This window comes from Tachysurus fulvidraco, chromosome 13 (genome assembly GCF_022655615.1).
Source record: "Tachysurus fulvidraco isolate hzauxx_2018 chromosome 13, HZAU_PFXX_2.0, whole genome shotgun sequence".
Taxonomy (NCBI): domain Eukaryota; kingdom Metazoa; phylum Chordata; class Actinopteri; order Siluriformes; family Bagridae; genus Tachysurus; species Tachysurus fulvidraco.
In genome coordinates this window covers 9,907,340-9,927,568 of record NC_062530.1, presented here as the reverse complement: position 1 = coordinate 9,927,568, position 20,229 = coordinate 9,907,340, and the positions used below count along the sequence as shown (strand labels likewise).

The following is a 20,229-nucleotide window of genomic DNA, read 5'->3' as shown; positions in this document are numbered from 1 at the left end:
CTAAAGCAGTTGCCTTCAGAATGTAACCCTGCAAGTGTGTGTTAGTCAAACTGAAGAACAGGAGAGTCATGCTCCATTCAGGAGAGAGAGAAATAGACCGACAGAGAGACGATAGAAACTTTTTTTTTCACCAAAAAGAACAAACTCGTTAACAAGCAATTCTCTGTTCAGTATGAAGCATTGCTGCAAAACAGGAAGCAGAGATTTAAATAGAAGTTTTTTTTTCTTTCTTGAGATGTACAATTGTCGTTCTTTGTACAGGTCGGGATTATTTGGTTCTACTTAGATCAGTCTCTGAAAGAGAAACCCTGTGTTGTAGTATTTCTAAGCCACATATATGTAATAAGTCCACATATTCTTCTCTTCATGTTTGTGTGCTGTAAAGAGTTGTGTAGAGATTTGCATTGTACATTTAAAAAAACAGGAACCATTTTCCAGCCACCTGAGACTGAAATAGCCACAATAAAGATTACTTGCCGTTTAGCTGGCTTATATCGGCAGCAACAAAATTGAATGAATGACAGAAAATAAATTAAAGCAGTTGAATCCTTTGGCAATGGAAAAAATAAGCAAGTATTTCTGTGCGGAAATTTCAGGCGGGGTGAAAAACGGTTCTTAAATGAGCCAACTGGGACAAAGCATTCAAGCCATTGGAAACAAAAACAAACACGCAGCAGAAAAATAAATAAATAAAATAAGACTACAGGATGGTTTAGGGAATTGCAGAGTTAGTGATTTACACCCAAAAGTTTAAAATGGGTGTGTTACCGTTCTGGAAGTGGGCGGAGCCGAAGGGCTGGTTAATGACATGATTTCCTGGATGGCGAGGCGCAGTTTGAGGCGATGTAGCGGGTTACTGATGCCGATCTCTCTTTGGATCTCGGTGTCTGATAGAGCAGACATGATGGCTCCGCTCTTCACATTGGCACGACAGGCTGCCACGTACCACGCTGGCATTCCAACCCACAGCTGCAAAACATCAGCATTACACATTCAGTTAGATGGATCTTAATAGTATTAACATGTCCATCCCTTGTAGAAACACTTGGTCTAGATTCTGGCTACCAAGGAAGTTGTTCTGGAGGAGCAATGAATCAATAGAAAGACTGAAAATAAATGCTCTTGTACCTCCAGCCAGGAGACAACAGTAGGTCCGTCCCACTGGGCAAAAGGAAGCCCTTGCCTACGAGCTTCTTCCAGCAATTCATGCCTAAAACACACACACATTATCACATGGACAGAAAATGCTGGCATGCACCCAACCACCACCCACACACACACACACCTCTCAATTAAAGCCCTCACACACAAGACCCATTCACGCATGCCGATGCAGCAAATACAGTACGAATACAAAGAGATTGTTTTTCTTGCCCTTAACAGGCGGTTTCGATTTAAAAATAAATAAATAAATAAATAATTGAAAAGGGGAAAAAAGCACCAGAACATGCATCACAAGCAAAACTATATGAACCATTTTTTATCTAACGCACCCAAAACACGGCAGAATGAAATGCAAAGGAAAACGTTTTATCTATAAAATGTTATTTATAACTAAATACCTATATACTGGAAACTACAGTAGAACATTCCAGATTTCACTGATGGTTTAGTAAAAAAAAAAAACCCCAAAGACAAGTCAGTGTATGAAGAATATGGCTGTAATTAGCGACTTGTGCTAATAATACTCTGGTCTGGTATGAGCACTAAACAAACACACGGCCGTATGTGTAGACTGAACTCATATAAATGCAATACATCCTAAATGTGCTGCTCGAGGTGCAAGTAAACCTCATGGAGTTTGTCATTTCGGGGCAATTTTTTTTAGCCTGTCCTGTTGTCATAACAGTAGTTCTACCCTAACTAATTAAAAAAAAAAAAAAGTCTAAAACACGCTTAAACTTCTGACCTGCTGCTCATGCTAACAGAATTCTGACTGCTAGTATCACTGTGATCGAGGGTGGGGGTCAGAATCGTTACGTCCCCCCGGCTTTAACCACCAGATGGCTGCATTTCTCTTTTGCACCCCTAACACACATTTAACAATTCAGGCTAACGAATGCAAACTGGGAAACCCTGTATAGATTTATTTTACATGCGAGTCAGAATGCATTCAGGTTAGTAAAGGAGCAGGCGGTACAATTCATGCTTGCAAGACTATTAAAACTTAAAAGCTAAAAGGAGGTGAACGAAAAGCTAAATAAAGCCACTTACCCTGTTTTTGGACTAAAATAACCGATGGAATAAAAAAAAAGATGGGAAAACAAAAATGAGCCAAATAAAGCGTGACGTGAAGGCAAAACAAAGCTGGTGAGCCACACACAAATGACCAGCTACTGAGGAAGTGTAAAGCTGCTTTATAAATGCCAATAAAATGAAATGGATAAAACAATGAAATGGAAAGCACTTTTTTTTAAACAAGAAATCAATATAATGAAAAATTGAGCTTGAGAAATAAAAGATGATGGAGATGTGTATGAAATGGGAACTTATTCTACAGAGCAAGCAAACAACGACAGTTCTAGTTTTCCTGTATGTTCTACTGCACTAATATTACTTGATATAATAATATAATATTACAGAATTCTCAGCTGACATTCTAAAGAGCTCAAAAACATAACACAGGGAAATATTTTCATATGTATATGGCATTTATGCATTGTGTGCGTGTGTGAGTGTATATATAAAACTGTTAAACTGCTTCTTTATTCCTATGAGACACTGATGTGTGTGTGTGTGTGTGTATGTGTGTGTGTGTGTGTGTATAAAACTGTTAAACTGATTCTTTCTGCCTATATGACATTGATGTGTGTGTGTGTGTGTGTGTGTGTGTGTGTGTGTGTGTGTATACATCTGATAAACTTATTCTTTCTGCCTATATAACACTGATGCGTTGATTGAACTTACTTCTTCTGCATCTTCCTGTTCTTTTCACCAGGGCCTCCGAGTTTGCCCAGCCCCACTGAATCCTGGGAAACTTCTCCCTCTGGTGTTCCTCCTGTCATGATGACAGTAATAAATGCACACACAAAAAGCATATTCAGTGCTGGTCCTCAGTACTAATGAACAATCCAACGCGTGTTATATGAACAGTTACGACATGACCCAAGCTACTTGTTAATGGATTTTAGTTGTATTTAACTCGCTGTAACTTGTGAAGAAATAACAAAACATGGAAAAATACTTTCCTCTAAATATCTGCCTCTTCTGTACGGTCACACACTTAATACGATCTGGTTTGTAACTAATTACACAACCTGTGAACATTAACGTCACCGATCAACTTTAAATAATGTAGAGGTGTTATGGTGGTGGCCATCTTCGAGAAGGTGAGTGTAATTTGATACTGTTCTGCCCCTTAGCTCCGCCTACCAAAGCCTGAAGGTGGGAGGGTCCAGAAAGCTGGCTTAATATAGAGATCATCATAATGTTGCAGCTCAGCGATGTAATTGCAAACAGCTATGTGAATATCGAAGCGTGTATTTACAGACTTGCATCAGGTCATGCTAAAGGTGTGAAAATATTTGGAAGTACGGTTCAGACTGTAAGCATGATTGATGACATCTGGATTCTTTTTTCCGACGATTCCTTTAACATGATTGTACTTTTGAAATTCAGGATTAATTAAAGCTTCACTTACATCGCTGAAGCAGTGTTATTTACAGTCTATTTAAAGTTTGTTTGAATAAAAGTTTCAACCTTGGCTGGAAGAGTCTTTTCCTGGAAGACTCGGCCTTCCTTTCTCCTTTTTGCCAAAGAAGCGGCCGATGGAAGACTTGATGCTTTTCTTCTTTGCCGTTTTGTTGAGCGAGTCCTGACTGCTGTTACTGCTGCTGGGGTTACTGCCCTGACCGTCCTGCAATGCAGAAATACTGCAACACACACACACACATATACTTAATAAAAGAAAGAAGTTAATGGAGTGTAACGTAACAAGGCTTCCCTGAGAGTGTATATATGTGTGTGTGTGTGTGTGTGTGTGTGTGTAGTGGTGTTAGACTCTAGGGATATTGTTTGTTGTGAGTAAATGGTAACAATTCTATGATCTACACGCCACACATCTACCAGTCCTTCATGACTGCTACTGTACCTTCGGATGCAACACCACTACACAAACACACACACACTGGAGTGTAAAGTAACAAGGCTTCCCTGAGAGTGTATATGTGTGTGTGTGTGTGTGTAGTGGTGTTAGATTCTAGGGATGTGTGTGTAAATGGTGATTTTCTATGATCTAGAATGAGTCCTTCATGACTGCTACTGTACCTTCGGATGTCTCGGATGTCCTCGTGACTGGCAGCGTGCCCTCCTCTACTGAGCCTCGCTGAACGAGGAGTAGACGGAGGAGATGTCTCGCATCTGATAGAAGCTTTGTCATCCTGCGCCGGCTGATTCGATAGAAACAAAACACATGGTGAAATAAAGTGCAAGGCCTGCTGAGTGCCAGGAGAAAGCGCTAGACAAAGAAAGCGATTGGCTGCTGCTATATACTTTAAGGGGTCGTCACTACGCTAAAGTAATAAACTCTGAGGTTAAGTTGTGAGCAAGGAGCCATTTCACATTTAAACACACACACACACAAGACTTGTAAAAACTTCAGAGGGACTTCAATGTGGCGCAAAACCAAAATTACACTCTTTGAAATTTATACTGGATTAACTGTCACCTCTTTAAGCTCTGCGGTCTAGCAGCTTTTCAGCACCTTTTTATGTCGTTTTAGTGCCTTTTTTTTCTTTCTCCCAAACTTTTAAGGTGTAGGTAGGTCAGTAAATGATTTCCCAAAAATTTAAATAAAAAAAATAAAAATAAAAAGCACTATGGGGCAAGTCCCCCCCCCCTTTTACATATTAATATACGTCATTGGAAAATATTTACAAAAATATATAATAACATAAAATGTATTTTTAAAAATAGATTATGAAAAATTAAAAAAATGTTCTTGATTTAAAAAAATCTTTAAAAAAAATGAAAGAAAAAGGAAAGAAAAAAATCTAATTATTATTATTTTTTTTTACTATCAAAATCTTTAAATAAATATATTTAATAACAAGAGAATGAGAAGTGCGGCACAGTAATAAAGACAAAATGTTTTTCAGAGGTTTTGAGTTACAGGCAAGAAATCATTTCCAACATCACACACCAGCCAATTAGCCTAGACTCGTAAAACTTTTAAACAAGTCAATGAAAGTGTAAAACTTAAATCTCTCTCCTGAAAGTCAGAGTAAACAGACACTGTTTTAAACATGCGCACACATGAATAGATCAAAGTGTCACATGTTTAGGGTTCTGTATTTGAGTCTGTATTTACAGTTAGAATCATGAAACACCGGATACGGGGAAAAATAAAGCGTGTCCCAAATGCCATACTACACACTATGCATTTCCCCCATGCACTATGTACTCAAGTGTATAAAATAGAAGCAGTTTGCCAGTCGAGGCAAATGACGTGAAACGCGTGTAAATGTGACGCCGCTGGCTTTAGCAAAATGTTTATTTTAACACGGTTGAAAATGCAACCACACAACGTAAACTAATCTAAAAGATGTCTGGAAGATGTCTCCTACACGGGAGTGTCGTCAGCCATCGTGACACTTTGGTAGCCCCGCCCACCTCCCCGACGTGTCGAGTGCATGAGACATTCCACACGTTTTCACTGAATAAGTTCCTCATCTGAGTTCTTAAAGCACTTCTTGTTGGATCTTCCAGTCACACAGTATTTATATACATAATAGTGCAGGAAATAGTACATAAGCATGCCATTTGGGACACATGAATACATTTGACTACAAATTAAATATAAAAAAACTTGCATTGTAGTGAACTCTGAACTCTCAGGCATGACAATGCAAGAAATTCAGTGCCTTTATATAAAAAAAAAAAAACAAGAAGGAAAGAGAAACGAGAGAAAAGATGCAACAAAAGAGGACAAACCCGAACATGGTTCGAATAATTTACCTTCCTACGATGCTTCCGCAAATCACTAGGCTGTCGGAAGCATGCCAAGCAATCAAGGGAAGAAAAAAGAGCCAGAGTTAGTGACACAGCAACCAGAGAAAGAACAAGGCAGAGCTGAATAACACACGGCAAGCGCACACACACACACACACATACACACGTGCGCGGCATGTACCGACAGGACATTAAAACTACCTGTATATAATCAATTATCATTACAGTAATGTATCTTGTGGTAAGCATGGTGTTCCCTTCTTGGGAACGCCAACAAAATCCCAACATAGATTGTCCAGACGATATTCATAAGCCAACCAAGTACCAAACCAAGCTACCAGCTATTAGTCATCCATGTCAACAAGAACAAGAACCAGCTTATTTACTAGCGACAGATTTTTTTTTTTGTCCATCATAAGCAATAACACGAGGTTAGACATAAAGGTGATTTTATTTGGTAGAGCAGTATCCAGATAACTAGATAACTGTTCCAGTGAATTAAATTCTACGACAGAAGGACCGTCAGAAGACGGCCAATCTAAATCTGGCTGATTAAACGGTCAGGCTTTTCTCACGGGCACAGACTGACAGAAAAAACTCTGTTCTGACTGTCCGTGATAATAACGTGAATTACTGTACAAGTAATCGGGATATGCCTTGTGTGCGGTAGATCTGAAAAGAAAGCTAAGACAGAGTAAAACCCTTTTTTTGTTAGACATGGAGAGGAAGGGAACATGCTAAACACGTATAAAGAAGATCAGCAAGACATGCAGTGAAGGAGGAGAAATCACGGCAAGCCAAAAGGTGATGCATGTTTTCTGATCTCTCACACTGAGCTTGTTCGGTCAGACGCATTGGTGTACAATATGACAAAGAAAACGGTGTGTTCTGTGCGGCTGAGGGCGTTTACTTTACTTCGTCATCCGGCATTTCCTCAGCGAGCAGCCGATCGCAAAAAGCGGCGCTATCGCCAAGGGCTAATTGGCCGCTTCCTGTAAAGTCCTTCAGAAACGCAGGGAGTGCTGTAGGGGATTCTGCCTGTATCCCCTGTAGTGTTTGTGTTTCCTGCTCAAACACGCATACTTCTTTTCAGGAGCTCATTAAAACTCAGTATGATGGGGTCAGTGTGTGAGCGGTCAGCAGTTTTAAGAAATTATAGATGTATTAATACAATAATCTCATTTCTGTTTATTCAATCTTAGGCCTAATTAATGTCAACAAAATGACTGGTAAAACTGTCGAAATAAAGCGGAGGTAGTAAGAACTGTACAGTTTTTCATACTGTAGCTAGCTGCTAATCGCTAATCAGAACGTGCTCAGTGTGAGAGGGTCAGACCAAGTGGCAGTGATGGTACCTGCACCATGAAGGGAACAGGGCTAAACAGAGGAGTGGTGTTAGAGGTGAAATACGGTGCGTAAGCTACGGTCTGATGGGAGAGGGAGCTCTGGATCACGTACGGCTCATAGCAGTATTGCTGGGGCATGTACACAGACACACGAGACAGCATTAACACACATTGTTAGCATAATGTGCAAAAAAAAAATTTAAAAAGACACGGAGCAACCTAAACACAGTGAGTCGTTCTGCAAAAATCTGAGTGTCCCTTTAACACCTGTGAGATTCCATCAGTTATCAGACACAACATAATCTTCTCTCCTCTTATTCCTTTATCCTCACCCACCACAGCACACTAACTTTCTGGATGCTGATTTAGGTGTTGGGAGTTGCTGTGATAGCTTAAGGTGTAACTCGTTATGGAGAAGTGTTCTGGGAGGAGATGGAAACATTTTGGGAAGGAGGTAAAGTGTTTCCTACGAGATGGAGGAGTTTGCACTTCCTGCCTTCTCTGTAACATGACAAGCTGCATTTGTCTGATTTATCAAAAAAAAAAATAAAAAAAAAACAGGGGCTGGTGGGGGACAAGTTTCTGAGACTGTTATAAGGGAATAATAACGGGGAACCCATTTTTATCATCTAAAGCTTCCACAACATGAACCCAGTGTGCACATTTAAAGGGCTTAAAGTCATCTGTGTTACCAACTGGCGAAGGAGTTCCTCAAGGGCCACTGGAGAACGATTATATTAATTCCTGATAAATCATGGAACAGAAGCTCATAAGTAGACTCAGACTTTTGGACCCGACATTCTGCTAAGACTTACAAGGGTCATGACCCCCATGCGGTCCATCTCTCTGTTCGGAACTCGCCGAGGGGTGGAGTGACCTGAACCTGGAGGGGAGGAGCCAGAATGTGCAGAGCCGGGGTGGGCGGAACCGTATGAGGAAGGCGGGATCGAGCTCATGGAGCGGAACCGGGAGCCGAGACTTTCGCCGCTCCCGACTCTCGACTCGATTTCTTCGGCTCGCAGGGCCGTGTTCTCCTTCTCCTCCTGAATCATTCTGAAAACATACACAGCTTTGAAACACTTTTTTTGTGACAATATCAAGGTAAGGAAAAAAAATTGTTTTGTTAAATGCTCACCAATCAACCGGAGAAGAGACTATAGGTGCAATATGTATGTAAATATAACTGGAATACACTTCAAAAGGTACAAAAACACACACAAACACACACACACACACACACACACACACACACACAATAGGTACCTAATCTCATTGTTGATGGCATCAAGCTGCTCCTGCAGCATTATAGCGAGTGTTTGTGCATCAGTTTGTCCAGCAGGGGACATCAAGTCCACTGAACTGAAAATAGTATCTCGGTCATCCTCCAGATCAGACACGTCCATGTCGCTCTCAAACGCATATGCCACTTTGGCCAAGACGTTGGCCTGCTGCACGCGCTCCCATTCCTGCTCGTTCAGAGTCTGCACCTACACAAAGGTGAGGAATAAGGGACAAAAATAAAGAGTTAGTCAACACAGAGAGCTTGATATGCTTCTACACCTATAATAAGCTAGATCTACAGATGAATAAAACTCATTTCGCTGAACTCACATGCCTCTGAAGTCCACAGAGCAGCCAGAAAGAAAATGAAGAGTAAGACACGTGTCAAATCTGACACAATTCACACAGGCAGCAGCGATATTTGAAATTTAAAAGCCCACCCGATCATTTGTGTAATAAAAAAAAAGTCACATATGCAATCAAAAAGCAAAAATCATCATATGCTTGAAACTTAGTACAAGAATAAAACAATATATGCAAATTAAAATCTAACAATACTCTCATTTGACTCAATTCTAATGCATTCTTTTAAACCGTGGAAATCTGTAAGCTATGCTCAGTACCTGGACCTGGCGCTGGTGAATGCTGCTGGAACATATATTTGCCACTATATAAGCTTTCCTAACTCTGTGAGAAGTCTCACCTTGGACGGCTCGTCCCTTAGAGCAGCGGCCCGCCCCTTCTGGGGCCGTCTCAGCACCAGAGAGCTGGTGTACTGGTCAGAATGGTTGTCAATCATAGAAGAAGCAGAGACCGGGTACCTGAAGTCTGGTGTGCTGCCCATATGAGAGCGCCTAAATAATAATAATAATAATAATAATAATAATAATAATAACAACGTCCGTTGCTTGATCAGGCACTCAACAAGACTGCAGAAACATTATAAAGAGATACGACTCTGTGGACAGAATAAAAAAAAGGATAGAATAACCAGAAATAACCTGATATTAACACAATACCTGCATTAGCATGTTCATCATCAATTTGGATTAACAGGTTTAAAAGTTACTGAACTAAAATAATATGACTCTTTCAGTCCTCCCATTCCAAAATGAAGTAAAAAAAACCTTACAAAAACATAAAATCAGACATGTTGAATATGTTACCGATTTAACACTAAGAGCAGAAGCACGAAATTGTTCTAAACACCTATTTTAATTAACGTCTAATTATTTTTACACTTTGTTGCAGGACGATATATAATCTTATTCTTTGATTAAAGAAGAATAAATAAATTTTCATCTCTACCTTGGGAACGTTTGACAATTTTTAGCGTAAAGCTTTTAAAGGCTGGAACTTTTATCCATCTCTAATAAATTGTTAATTGATGTTAATTATATATTTGTATAATTAATGCTAATGATATATATAATTATATAATGAACAAACTCCAAAACATTCTCTGTTGTGGACCTCAACAGAAGTCCTTATTGTTTCCCTCGAGCAGGAAAATTGACTGACGATGATTATTAATGAGTACTGGAAGAAGGGGGCGGAGCTTGCAGGGTTGTAAATTAATCTCACATCATTAACCATTCGAGAATCTATTACAGCTTTTCTGTCTTTTTTTTTTTTTTTTTAAATCAATGGAAACTTCTACTACTCTTCTGCGATATTTTTGAGTAGGCGTACTTCAACGTGAACATGCAAAGCTACTATGCAGATTATGTGAAACCCTCGGCTGCGTGTCAGAACCTAGAAGGTTGACAGATCGAATCCCAGAAGTCCTGCAGAGACACGAGTGGAAGTTTTGATTGTGTGACATTCTCACCCCTGGTGTAGTAAGGAGTTGCTCATGCTGCGATCTTGATCGCTCTCTGATCGCATCGTCTCAATCTGGATCAGAAGCTGCTCCTAAAATGAATAAGGACAATAATGATATTAATCCAATAATGATGATGCAGTGATGTTCGTGTGAATGAAGGTACTCGAGAGGTTTTAAATGGATTAAAATGCTTTCACGGAAATCTGAATACTTAAGACTGATGAATAGGTTCTGAGACAAAAGCTTTCTGTACCTTTTCATGCTGAGACTCTTCGATCAGTTTCTTAGTGTGCTCCAGCTCACGGATGAGGGTGTTCTATACACGCAGAAAACAAATAAAGAAAACAACCCTTATGCATCCAGGAAATAAATGCACATATTTTTACTGCCTTTTTTACCCCACCTAACTTATATGGTTTTATGCATAATAAATAAAACACACAATATAAACAACAATGATCAATTAATATAATACGATCATTATATATAAAATTATTACATGGCAAAAAAGATCTTCAAAACAGAACCAAAAACCTAAGCAGCGTTCCATTCTGTAAACATCCTAACATGCGATACAAATTACATACTGATTTAATTTTTACTGTTATTTATTTTTGTTTGCTCATTTTTATTTGTGTTTATTATTATTTCATTAGTTTGTGTGCTTTTAACTTTTTTTTAGTGTTTTGCTTTTTATTATTGTTTGACTTGTTATTTTTATTTTCTTCTGTCTCAGATTCCACACTCGATTTGTGAAATTCAAAATCTAAATGTTGATGTGAAACTTGAAAAGAGAAGATGAAGATGGTGGTGGTGGTGAGGATGATGCACAACTTCTGAGAGAGAGAATGCTAGTGTGCTGTGCAGTTTTACTCTCCGTCCTTCCTTTTTGACAAGTCAGGGCAGAACTCAAACAGGACACGATAAGAATAATAATGAACAACTTCTCCTGGCATTTAATAGCTGAGGAAATAAAACAGATGTGGCCTTTTGGGAGCTTTGCATGTGAAAGCTCCAGCAGTACCTTGTCCTCAAGAGCAGCCATTCTCTCCTTCAGATGCAGCTGAAGCCTCTCGTTGGACTCGGAGAGAAGTTTATCCACCGTGTCAGACAGACGCTTGTTGTGCTCCTCGTTCATCTTCTCGCGCTGACGAGCCTTCAATCACAACCACAACATGCAGACGAGTTGAACGGGTTTGTAAAAGCAGGATAATTATGCTAGACTGTCAATCATCTGTGACTCGTAATTATATGCTCTGTGTCTTCTAACAAATGTCTTAGAGCAGATTCTTTTGGACTTGCAATATTACATTCTCATGTAGATGTATATTGATTGATATACACTGTATACACAGAAAGACATGAAGAAGTGAGGCGGAGACTGATTTTTTTCTACTCTCTTGAACGTGCTTTTCAGGTGAATACCATAACGTATTTTCATATCTTTGCGTCACTTGTCATCACTGACACACCTACAGCATTGAGCAAGAAGGGCATGTGAAATACAAACATGAATGTAATAAAGATGGAGGTGGATTTGTTACCCCTTTTTCCCCCTCAAAGTGTTTTAGTCGAATCAGAATACAAATTCAAAAGAACAATAAAAAGTGTTACAACCTAAGAAGGGCATTAAAATGTAGTAGCCTAGTGGGGGGAAATGCGGTGGCCTAGTGGGGGGAATTGTGATAGCCTAGTTTGGGGGAATTGTCATAGCCTAGTGGGTGAAAACATGGTAGCCTTGTGGGGGGAATTGTCGTAGCCTATTGAGAGGAATGTGGTAGCATAGTTGGGAGAATGTGGTAGTCCAATGAGAAGAATGTGGTAGCCTAGTGGGGGGAATGTGGTAGCATAGTGTCAAGAATGTGGTAGCCTAGTGGGGGGAATGTGGTAGCATAGTGTCAAGAATGTGGTAGCCTAGTGGGGGGAATGTGGTAGCATAGTGTCAAGAATGTGGTAGCCTAGTGGGGGGAATGTGGTAGCATAGTGTCAAGAATGTGGTAGCCTAGTGGGGGGAATGTGGTAGCATAGTGGGGGGATTGTGGTAGCCTAGTGGGGGGATTGTGGTAGCCTAGTGGGGAGAATGTGGTAGGAATGTGGTAGCCTAGTGAGGGGAATGTGGTAGTCTAATGAGAAGAATGTGGTAGCCTAGTGAGGGGAATGTGGTAGTCTAGTGAGGGGAATGTGGTAGCCTAGTGAGGGGAATGTGGTAGCCTAGTGAGGAGAATATGGTAGTCTAGTGAGGGGAATGTGGTAGTCTAGTGAGGGGAATGTGGTAGTCTAGTGAGGAGAATGTGGTAGTCTAGTGAGGGGAATGTGTAAATGTGGTAGTCTAGTGGGGAGAATGTGGTAGTCTAGTGGGGAGAATGTGGTAGTCTAGTGAGGGGAATGTGTAAATGTGGTAGTCTAGTGGGGAGAATGTGGTAGTCTAGTGAGGGGAATATGTAAATGTGGTAGTCTAGTGGGGAGAATGTGGTAGTTTAGTAAGGGGAATGTGTAAATGTGGTAGTCTAGTGGGGAGAATGTGGTAGTCTAGTGAGGGGAATGTGTAAATGTGGTAGTCTAGTGAGGGGAATGTGTAAATGTGGTAGTCTAGTGAGGGGAATGTGTAAATGTGGTAGTCTAGTGGGGAGAATGTGGTAGTCTAGTGAGGGGAATGTGTAAATGTGGTAGTCTAGTGGGGAGAATGTGGTAGTTTAGTAAGGGGAATGTGTAAATGTGGTAGTCTAGTGAGGGGAATGTGTAAATGTGGTAGTCTAGTGAGGGGAATGTGTAAATGTGGTAGTCTAGTGGGGAGAATGTGGTAGTCTAGTGAGGGGAATGTGTAAATGTGGTAGACTAGTAAGGGGAATGTGTAAATGTGGTAGTCTAGTGGGGAGAATGTGGTAGTCTAGTGAGGGGAATGTGTAAATGTGGTAGTCTAGTGAGGGGAATGTGTAAATGTGGTAGTCTAGTGAGGGGAATGTGTAAATGTGGTAGTCTAGTGGGGAGAATGTGGTAGTCTAGTGAGGGGAATGTGTAAATGTGGTAGTCTAGTGAGGGGAATGTGTAAATGTGGTAGACTAGTGAGGGGAATGTGTAAATGTGGTAGTCTAGTGGGGGGAATGTGTAAATGTGGTAGTCTAGTGAGGGGAATGTGTAAATGTGGTAGACTAGTGAGGGGAATGTGTAAATGTGGTAGTCTAGTGAGGGGAATGTGTAAATGTGGTAGTCTAGTGAGGGGAATGTGTAAATGTGGTAGTCTAGTGAGGGGAATGTGTAAATGTGGTAGACTAGTGAGGGGAATGTGTAAATGTGGTAGTCTAGTGGGGGGAATGTGTAAATGTGGTAGTCTAGTGAGGGGAATGTGTAAATGTGGTAGACTAGTGAGGGGAATGTGTAAATGTGGTAGTCTAGTGAGGGGAATGTGTAAATGTGGTAGTCTAGTGAGGGGAATGTGTAAATGTGGTAGTCTAGTGAGGGGAATGTGTAAATGTGGTAGTCTAGTGAGGGGAATGTGTAAATGTGGTAGTCTAGTGAGGGGAATGTGTAAATGTGGTAGACTAGTGGGGAGAATGTGGTAGTCTAGTGAGGGGAATGTGTAAATGTGGTAGTCTAGTGAGGGGAATGTGTAAATGTGGTAGACTAGTGGGGAGAATGTGGTAGTCTAGTGAGGGGAATGTGTAAATGTGGTAGTCTAGTGGGGAGACCTAACTCTCATAGACTAGAATCCAGTGTATATAGTGCATAGTGTGTAATACATCATTTAGGACACAGTTTATGATTTAGATGTCCTTAAAATCATTTAAAAAAAAAGGAATAATTACCCATATTGCATTGCATATAACACTACATGTATTTCAGATTTCTTTATTCCGGTACTGTCATGCTGACATAAACTCAAGCCCTGATTGCAGAACGAACACTGCTCCTGTTCACGACGTGAAAGTATAAGGAGTGAGTTGAATCTGTGTCCAGCTTACGAACTTTAACCTCTCACCCTGAGCAGTTCCTGGTTTTTCTCCTCCAGCTGAGCCTCCATCTGTCGCAGGCGCTCTTCCACATTTCCGTGCCTTTCCTCAGCCTGAAGAAGAGAAAACCCGTCATCAGAATTGGCAAAAAACTGAACTTCAGCACTTTGACGTAACAGATCGGAAAGAACAAACACTTGAAGGACGTATGAGGAATAAATACAGACACACGAATGCAGGTGCTGAGGATTCAGCACAGCGGCCTGCCAAAAAGAAATCAAATAAACACAAAAGAAATATCCAACATATCATGCAGAAAAAAAAATCCAGAAATACATTACAATTACACTAGGGCTGCAACAACAAATCGATAGATAAATTCAATAAAATCTAACTGCTAACGAATATCATTAGGTGCTGACACACAATGTCACTTCATGCCACGTTCAGTAAAACTACTGAATCAATCAGCTTACGAGTAGATCTATATGTTCTCTATAAAGCAGTGATGATAAACACTACATAGTTGAACTTTCTTACTAGATTTTGTAATATATTTTGGATGTCACGTAGTCATGCTTTTGGTTTCTATCAATACTTGATTTCTGGTATTAAAAACTAAGAGTCAACCTCAAAGATTTGGAGTCGATTGCAAAATGATTCACCTCGTACAAAGCTGTGTATCAGTTATCACGCAGGGGATTAGTTTTTATAATTATATAAAAATAAGAATTTTAAATGCAGATAATATTTACTTCATCCACTAATCATATGACAGATTAACTATTTTTTTTTTTTTTTTTATTTAATAAATAAATCGGTGGTGTCCTTTAGGCCACTAAGGATGGATGACAGACTGTCAGTACTATCATACTGCAGTTAAGAGTTCTGAAGCATTTTTTAATAAATAGGTAGAATATTTTGTCAAAATCAAACTAGCCAAATTGCTCAAACTAACATTATGTAATTCTCAGAACAAATGGTTCGTTGCAGCCCTGTGATTCACAACACATAGAAGGTCGTGGGGTGACGAGGCGTGCGAGTGATCTGTACTAACACTGAAAAAGCATTCTGTTGAGTTTGTTGGGTCTGTGCTCTGTTAAGGTACGCAAGCGCTGGTCTGAAGATTTCTATACAAGATAAAAACAGCTTGAGCTGACTGATTTGTGTCTGTATCGGTTACACTGAGAACAGAGTGAAGAGCAAAGCCAAGGCTTTTACTATTAAGGGACAGAGTTAAGATGCCAATCAGAGGAAATGGTGGTTGTAGAGCAAAGCAAAAACACCAGATCTGAATAAAGTATATGTTGGTATGTGGGGTGTTTCAGGCTTTTTACTTCAAGCAAACATGCCCCATTTCATCAAATCATGCAGGTGCGTGCTCATGCCAGCTTTTAACACCGTTAACAATAGTTTCTCGAGTAGGAGCGCTGTTTTGTTGACCTGCACGGCCCATGAGGAGAAAGATGATCTTCGAGTGTACTTCTCCTTACTTCAGTACACTCTAATGTCAAAAAAACTGTCCTGATCCTTGAGATGCAACAGAGAAAAGACCTTCATCATACTGAAGCTAATTCTAATGCTCATTTGGCAGAGGTGGCAAAAACAACCAGTAGAGAGAGTATGTGTGTGTGTGTGTGTGGTGATAGGGAAGTGGACTGCCACTGTGTATGGCACCAGTTCCTTACACAACATGTCTTCAATGGATTTCCTGTTAAGATTGTGATGTGGTTTTAGTGAACAGGAAGTGATTTGGCGGTTGGTGGGGATTTGTTAGGGTTAACAGCCACAGACAGGTAGAACAGGCAGGGGACAGGGATGGACAGATGGGTCTCTTTTTATTTTTCTTGTCTGAAGTGCAGTATACCTTCCTCTGCGCTTTAGTCTCCTTAGAGTCCTTAGAGGTAGAGCACACAGAACGATCAGACTACAGGACAGGCAGGGAGGACAGGAAGGACAGAGAAAGAGAGAGAGAGAGAGAGACAGAGTGAGAGTAAGAAGTACAGTTAAATAGAGGGTCAGAGGGAAAGAGATGTAATGAGGCAAAGACAAAAAGAGACAAACGAAGCAAACAAACAAGCAAGCAAAATGGAGGGAAAGATTATATAAATGAGTGACAACAGATTGCCAACAGTCTCAGAAAGGAATAAGCAGAAACAAAACGATAGAGAGAAAATGACTTGAGAAAAGAGGAGTAAGAGAAAGCAACAGAACAAGACAATCCTGGGAAAAGAAAGGAAGGCATAAAAAGCAAAAGAGATTTAAGTGCAGAAGACGCACTTGGAGAGGAAGAGAGAAAAGGGCTATTAGAGCAAGCGAGCAAGTAAAGGCGGTAAAAAAGGACACATGTAAAGCTCATCAGTGAAGATGTACTTAGACAACAAGAACAAATAAGCTTGTTATCCAGATTAAGCTAGTTTTAAAGCAGAGTGTGTACACAGAGTCACTGCAACAGAGGAGAGAGAACGAGTGCAAATTGAGACAAACAAAACCAGACACCATGATAAATCCCTGGACATAACAGTGAATAGCAGACAAGTGAGTTTACAAAGCAGACTTCGCAAACGACACACTTTCCTGCTCCAACACACACACAACTCGTTAGCTCATCCACACACCCTTCATGGTTTGCTTTAATGTCAGAGCAGGAAATCAGGCGTCACTCAGCAGACTCTGTAATAACTCAGCCAGTGTTGTTGTAGTTCAATACCAACCGCTCACACAAGCAATAAAATGAAATGTAGTGGGTGTGGCTAACCTTGCTGAGGGCGGCGACTCTCTGAGCGAGCTCCGCCTCCACCTCGGGCAGCGTCTCGGCTTTGCGGATGGTCTGCTGGAGTTTCTGCTCGGCCAGCTCGAGCCGCTCCTGCAGCTGCCTGTTCTTCTCTTCCGTCTGGTTGAGAAAGAAAAACACAGATGTCACGCGCGGCCTGCTGAAAATCAGCCCGATGGCATCGCTACAGCGGAAATATCGCACAATGTAACTGCACATCCCAAAGTGTTTTATTCCTCTTATCGCACAGTGACTTGTGCTTTCAATCCATTTATAGCTTCATTATTATTGCTGTCTAACATCCATGAGACAAGTTCATTCCTGTTATTGCTTACGTTATAATAACTATAAATGTTGTTCCCTCACTAAACTTAATAAGGGGTAAAAAAAAAAAACCTGCAGCTGTAACATTATAGGGAACTGAGAAGCACAAACTCCTGTGTGACTGGAAGCAGGGACACTTGAGACCCCTTCCATAAATGCTAAATATGTTATAGTATTACAGTAGTATAGGTTAGTGACAGCATTTTGCGGTGACCAGAACAATACTGTTTGTTTAATGGTTAAACGTCAGCCCTTTGGAACTCTTTGGTAAATCTATAACTGAAAGTCTGCAAGAGACAGAAGGCTTTGCTATATCCTAATAACATTTAACTTTGGAACAAAAAGCCCCAAACCTGTTTCAGCGGTTCAGCATCAAGACCTCAATGGGCCTGAATAGAGCCCAGAACCTCAACCCTACTGACCATAACGCCTGAAGAGATAAACTAGACAAAGTTCTGCTCCCAGGCCACCTGCCTGGACACCTCACTAATACACTTGTGGCTGAATGAACAAAAATCCCCAGAGCCATGCTCCAGAATCTAGCGTAATGCCTTCCCAAAAGAATGTCCCATACCATTATTATTATATAACCGCAGAGACAACATCTGGAATGAGATGTTCAATAATACATGTGTAATGGTCTTGTGTCTACAAACTTTCAGCCATACAGTGAATTAGATAGGATATCCAAAACCCTCATCAAAAGTACCGTATTAAGTCATTTCTTTTTCAAATCAATACCAAAATCAGCAACCGTGTAAAAGCTGCACTTCATATCCACCCAATTAAACATCATAAGTTGGACTAATGTAGCAGATCAGTATAAAACAGATGTGGAAGTGGGTTTGTGCATAAAAGCTCTGCTAAGTGTTTTTGTGATTGACGTTTAAAAAGTGCTATATGGATATTAGTTCCACCACAGCGCAAGTTAATGAGCTATGATTTAATCCATTCGTCTAGAGCCTTAAAACAGTTACAGATTTCAGTTGTATAATTTGATACTCAGCATCGGTTTTGCGATAATAATAAATAATACACTAATACGAATCAGCTGAGAGTAAGTCTTCTGTGAACTGCCTTTGTGTGTGTTTGAGTCCTTGGATGGACTTGCTGTGCTTCCCATGAATAGTGAATTTAAAGATAAGAGTTCTGTCCCTGCCAAAATACGGTAGGCTTTTCTGGAAAAAAATGGAAAAAAGACAAAGACTGAGAGGAAGAGAGTGCGATTTACTTGATAATTACCATTTTTTTTCAGTGGTCGCATCAAGCTACTCCATTGACCATCTGCACGTGTGATTTTTTTTTTAATGAGTAGATGTTTATTTAACTTCAAATATGATGCCATATCAATGGCCATGTAGGATGTCCAATAATCTCACAGGTGCTGAGCCCTGCTCAAACCTCTGCAAAAAAGCCATGGAAACTGAGTCGTCTGCGTCCCGATGCGTAATGAACCAGGGTCCCGCCAAGTGGCATCTTGGCAGTTATAGGGCTTGAACATCCAAACCTCCTGATCAGTAACCCAGAGCCTTTACCACCATGTCACCAACTTTGATGGAAGGAGTCTGGGAGTACATTGCAAGATGAGGTTGTTTACAGGGCACCGTCATACTTGCCCATCTCAGCAGGGAAAAGTGCTTTATGCAGCCTTAATCATGCACCATGACTCTGAATCAGAATTCTGGATACATTTTGAATCCTCTGAGACTTGTGATTGCATCACACTGCACATAATAAGCATGCTCTCAGAGCTCACGGATGTGTTGGTCCACACCAGACTGCATTAATTAACAGCCTGTAATCAAACATACCAAACAGAATTTAGAAGGAATATGTAAAGGACTATTTTATCCCTCACCATGATAAGTAATATCGTTGCTGGATCCTTTAGCACAGCCCAAATGTTTGCAGGATTTATTTTTTTAGAGTGAATGTTCTATGTTAATGGAAGACTTTTGCAAGTAAGACTGCCCTTAAAATGGCCTACTTACTGATCAGTGCCCTGACTACTGAAATAGGGAGTGGATTGTGACCTCCTTTTGACATGCTTGGCGTATTACCTATAAGGCATCGCTGTCATTTAGTGTTAGAGTCTGTGTCCACATTCTAAAGTGTATCAAGAGTTTTTTTTTTCCACACCTGATCAGTCTATTAGCTATCAAGTTATTAGGGAACACCAATGTCTATACATGAAGCTACAGATAAAGAATCGACTTTAGCAGTAAATAGCTTTCCCTGTCGTGTTACATATCACGATGTACTAAGTAATGTACTGATTTTGGTTCGGATGAACGTGTCTGGAACAGGGGAGAAAAAAAAAAGACCTGGCGGGTGAGAGACTCCTTGTTGGCGAGTTCGTTCTCGAGTTTGTCGTTCAGGTCGTGAACAGACGTCGCTTCTCTCTGTGCAGCCAGGTAGCGTTTCTCCAGAGTCGTTATCCTCTCCTCCATGTCATCCTTCTGCGCAAGAGACTAAAAAAAGTAGACATGGATCAAATGTAGCACAATAATGTCATGGTTATTATTTATTTAGGGTAATTATGAATCTCTCCACCATGAGGTCACATATTAAAATAAATACAACTGGCTACAAAAACTTAAACTCCTGCAAGTCTGATAATTATGTAGAAGAAGTGACAATCCCTGTATTTGCACACAGGCATCACCTCTCGTATGTCCCTTTGGAGGCGAGTGTTCATGTCCTCTGATTTGATGAGGTCTTTGCGGGCTGTATCCAGGTCCTCTTCCAGCTCGCTTACTCTGCTGCTGAGGCAAACGACACGCT

At 40.5% G+C, this 20,229-nt stretch overlaps 1 protein-coding gene across 24 annotated transcripts in view; it reads right to left on the bottom strand.

Annotated features, from left to right (window-relative positions):
* The window catches only part of ppfia1 (PTPRF interacting protein alpha 1), a 68,437-nt gene that overhangs the window by 11,956 nt on the left and 36,252 nt on the right, over positions 1-20,229 (bottom strand). For 8 of the 24 annotated variants that reach the window (XM_047822221.1, XM_047822220.1, XM_047822205.1 and 5 more), the window contains 19 exons: positions 20,111-20,229; positions 19,770-19,916; positions 17,107-17,241; positions 16,216-16,275; positions 14,378-14,461; positions 11,426-11,557; positions 10,655-10,717; positions 10,408-10,490; positions 9,280-9,430; positions 8,907-8,912; positions 8,559-8,782; positions 8,111-8,348; positions 5,956-5,985; positions 4,267-4,388; positions 3,700-3,872; positions 2,908-2,998; positions 2,215-2,226; positions 1,129-1,210; positions 769-969 (listed from right to left, as the gene is read on the bottom strand). The exon at positions 20,111-20,229 is cut by the window's right edge and continues 103 nt beyond it. In XM_047822221.1, the coding sequence (XP_047678177.1) occupies positions 769-969; positions 1,129-1,210; positions 2,215-2,226; positions 2,908-2,998; positions 3,700-3,872; positions 4,267-4,388; positions 5,956-5,985; positions 8,111-8,348; positions 8,559-8,782; positions 8,907-8,912; positions 9,280-9,430; positions 10,408-10,490; positions 10,655-10,717; positions 11,426-11,557; positions 14,378-14,461; positions 16,216-16,275; positions 17,107-17,241; positions 19,770-19,916; positions 20,111-20,229 (2,153 nt within the window). The remainder of the gene's footprint in view (positions 1-768; positions 970-1,128; positions 1,211-2,214; positions 2,227-2,907; positions 2,999-3,699; positions 3,873-4,266; positions 4,389-5,955; positions 5,986-8,110; positions 8,349-8,558; positions 8,783-8,906; positions 8,913-9,279; positions 9,431-10,407; positions 10,491-10,654; positions 10,718-11,425; positions 11,558-14,377; positions 14,462-16,215; positions 16,276-17,106; positions 17,242-19,769; positions 19,917-20,110) is intronic. The other 16 variants (XM_047822210.1, XM_047822209.1, XM_047822214.1 and 13 more) reach the window with 8 other exon arrangements.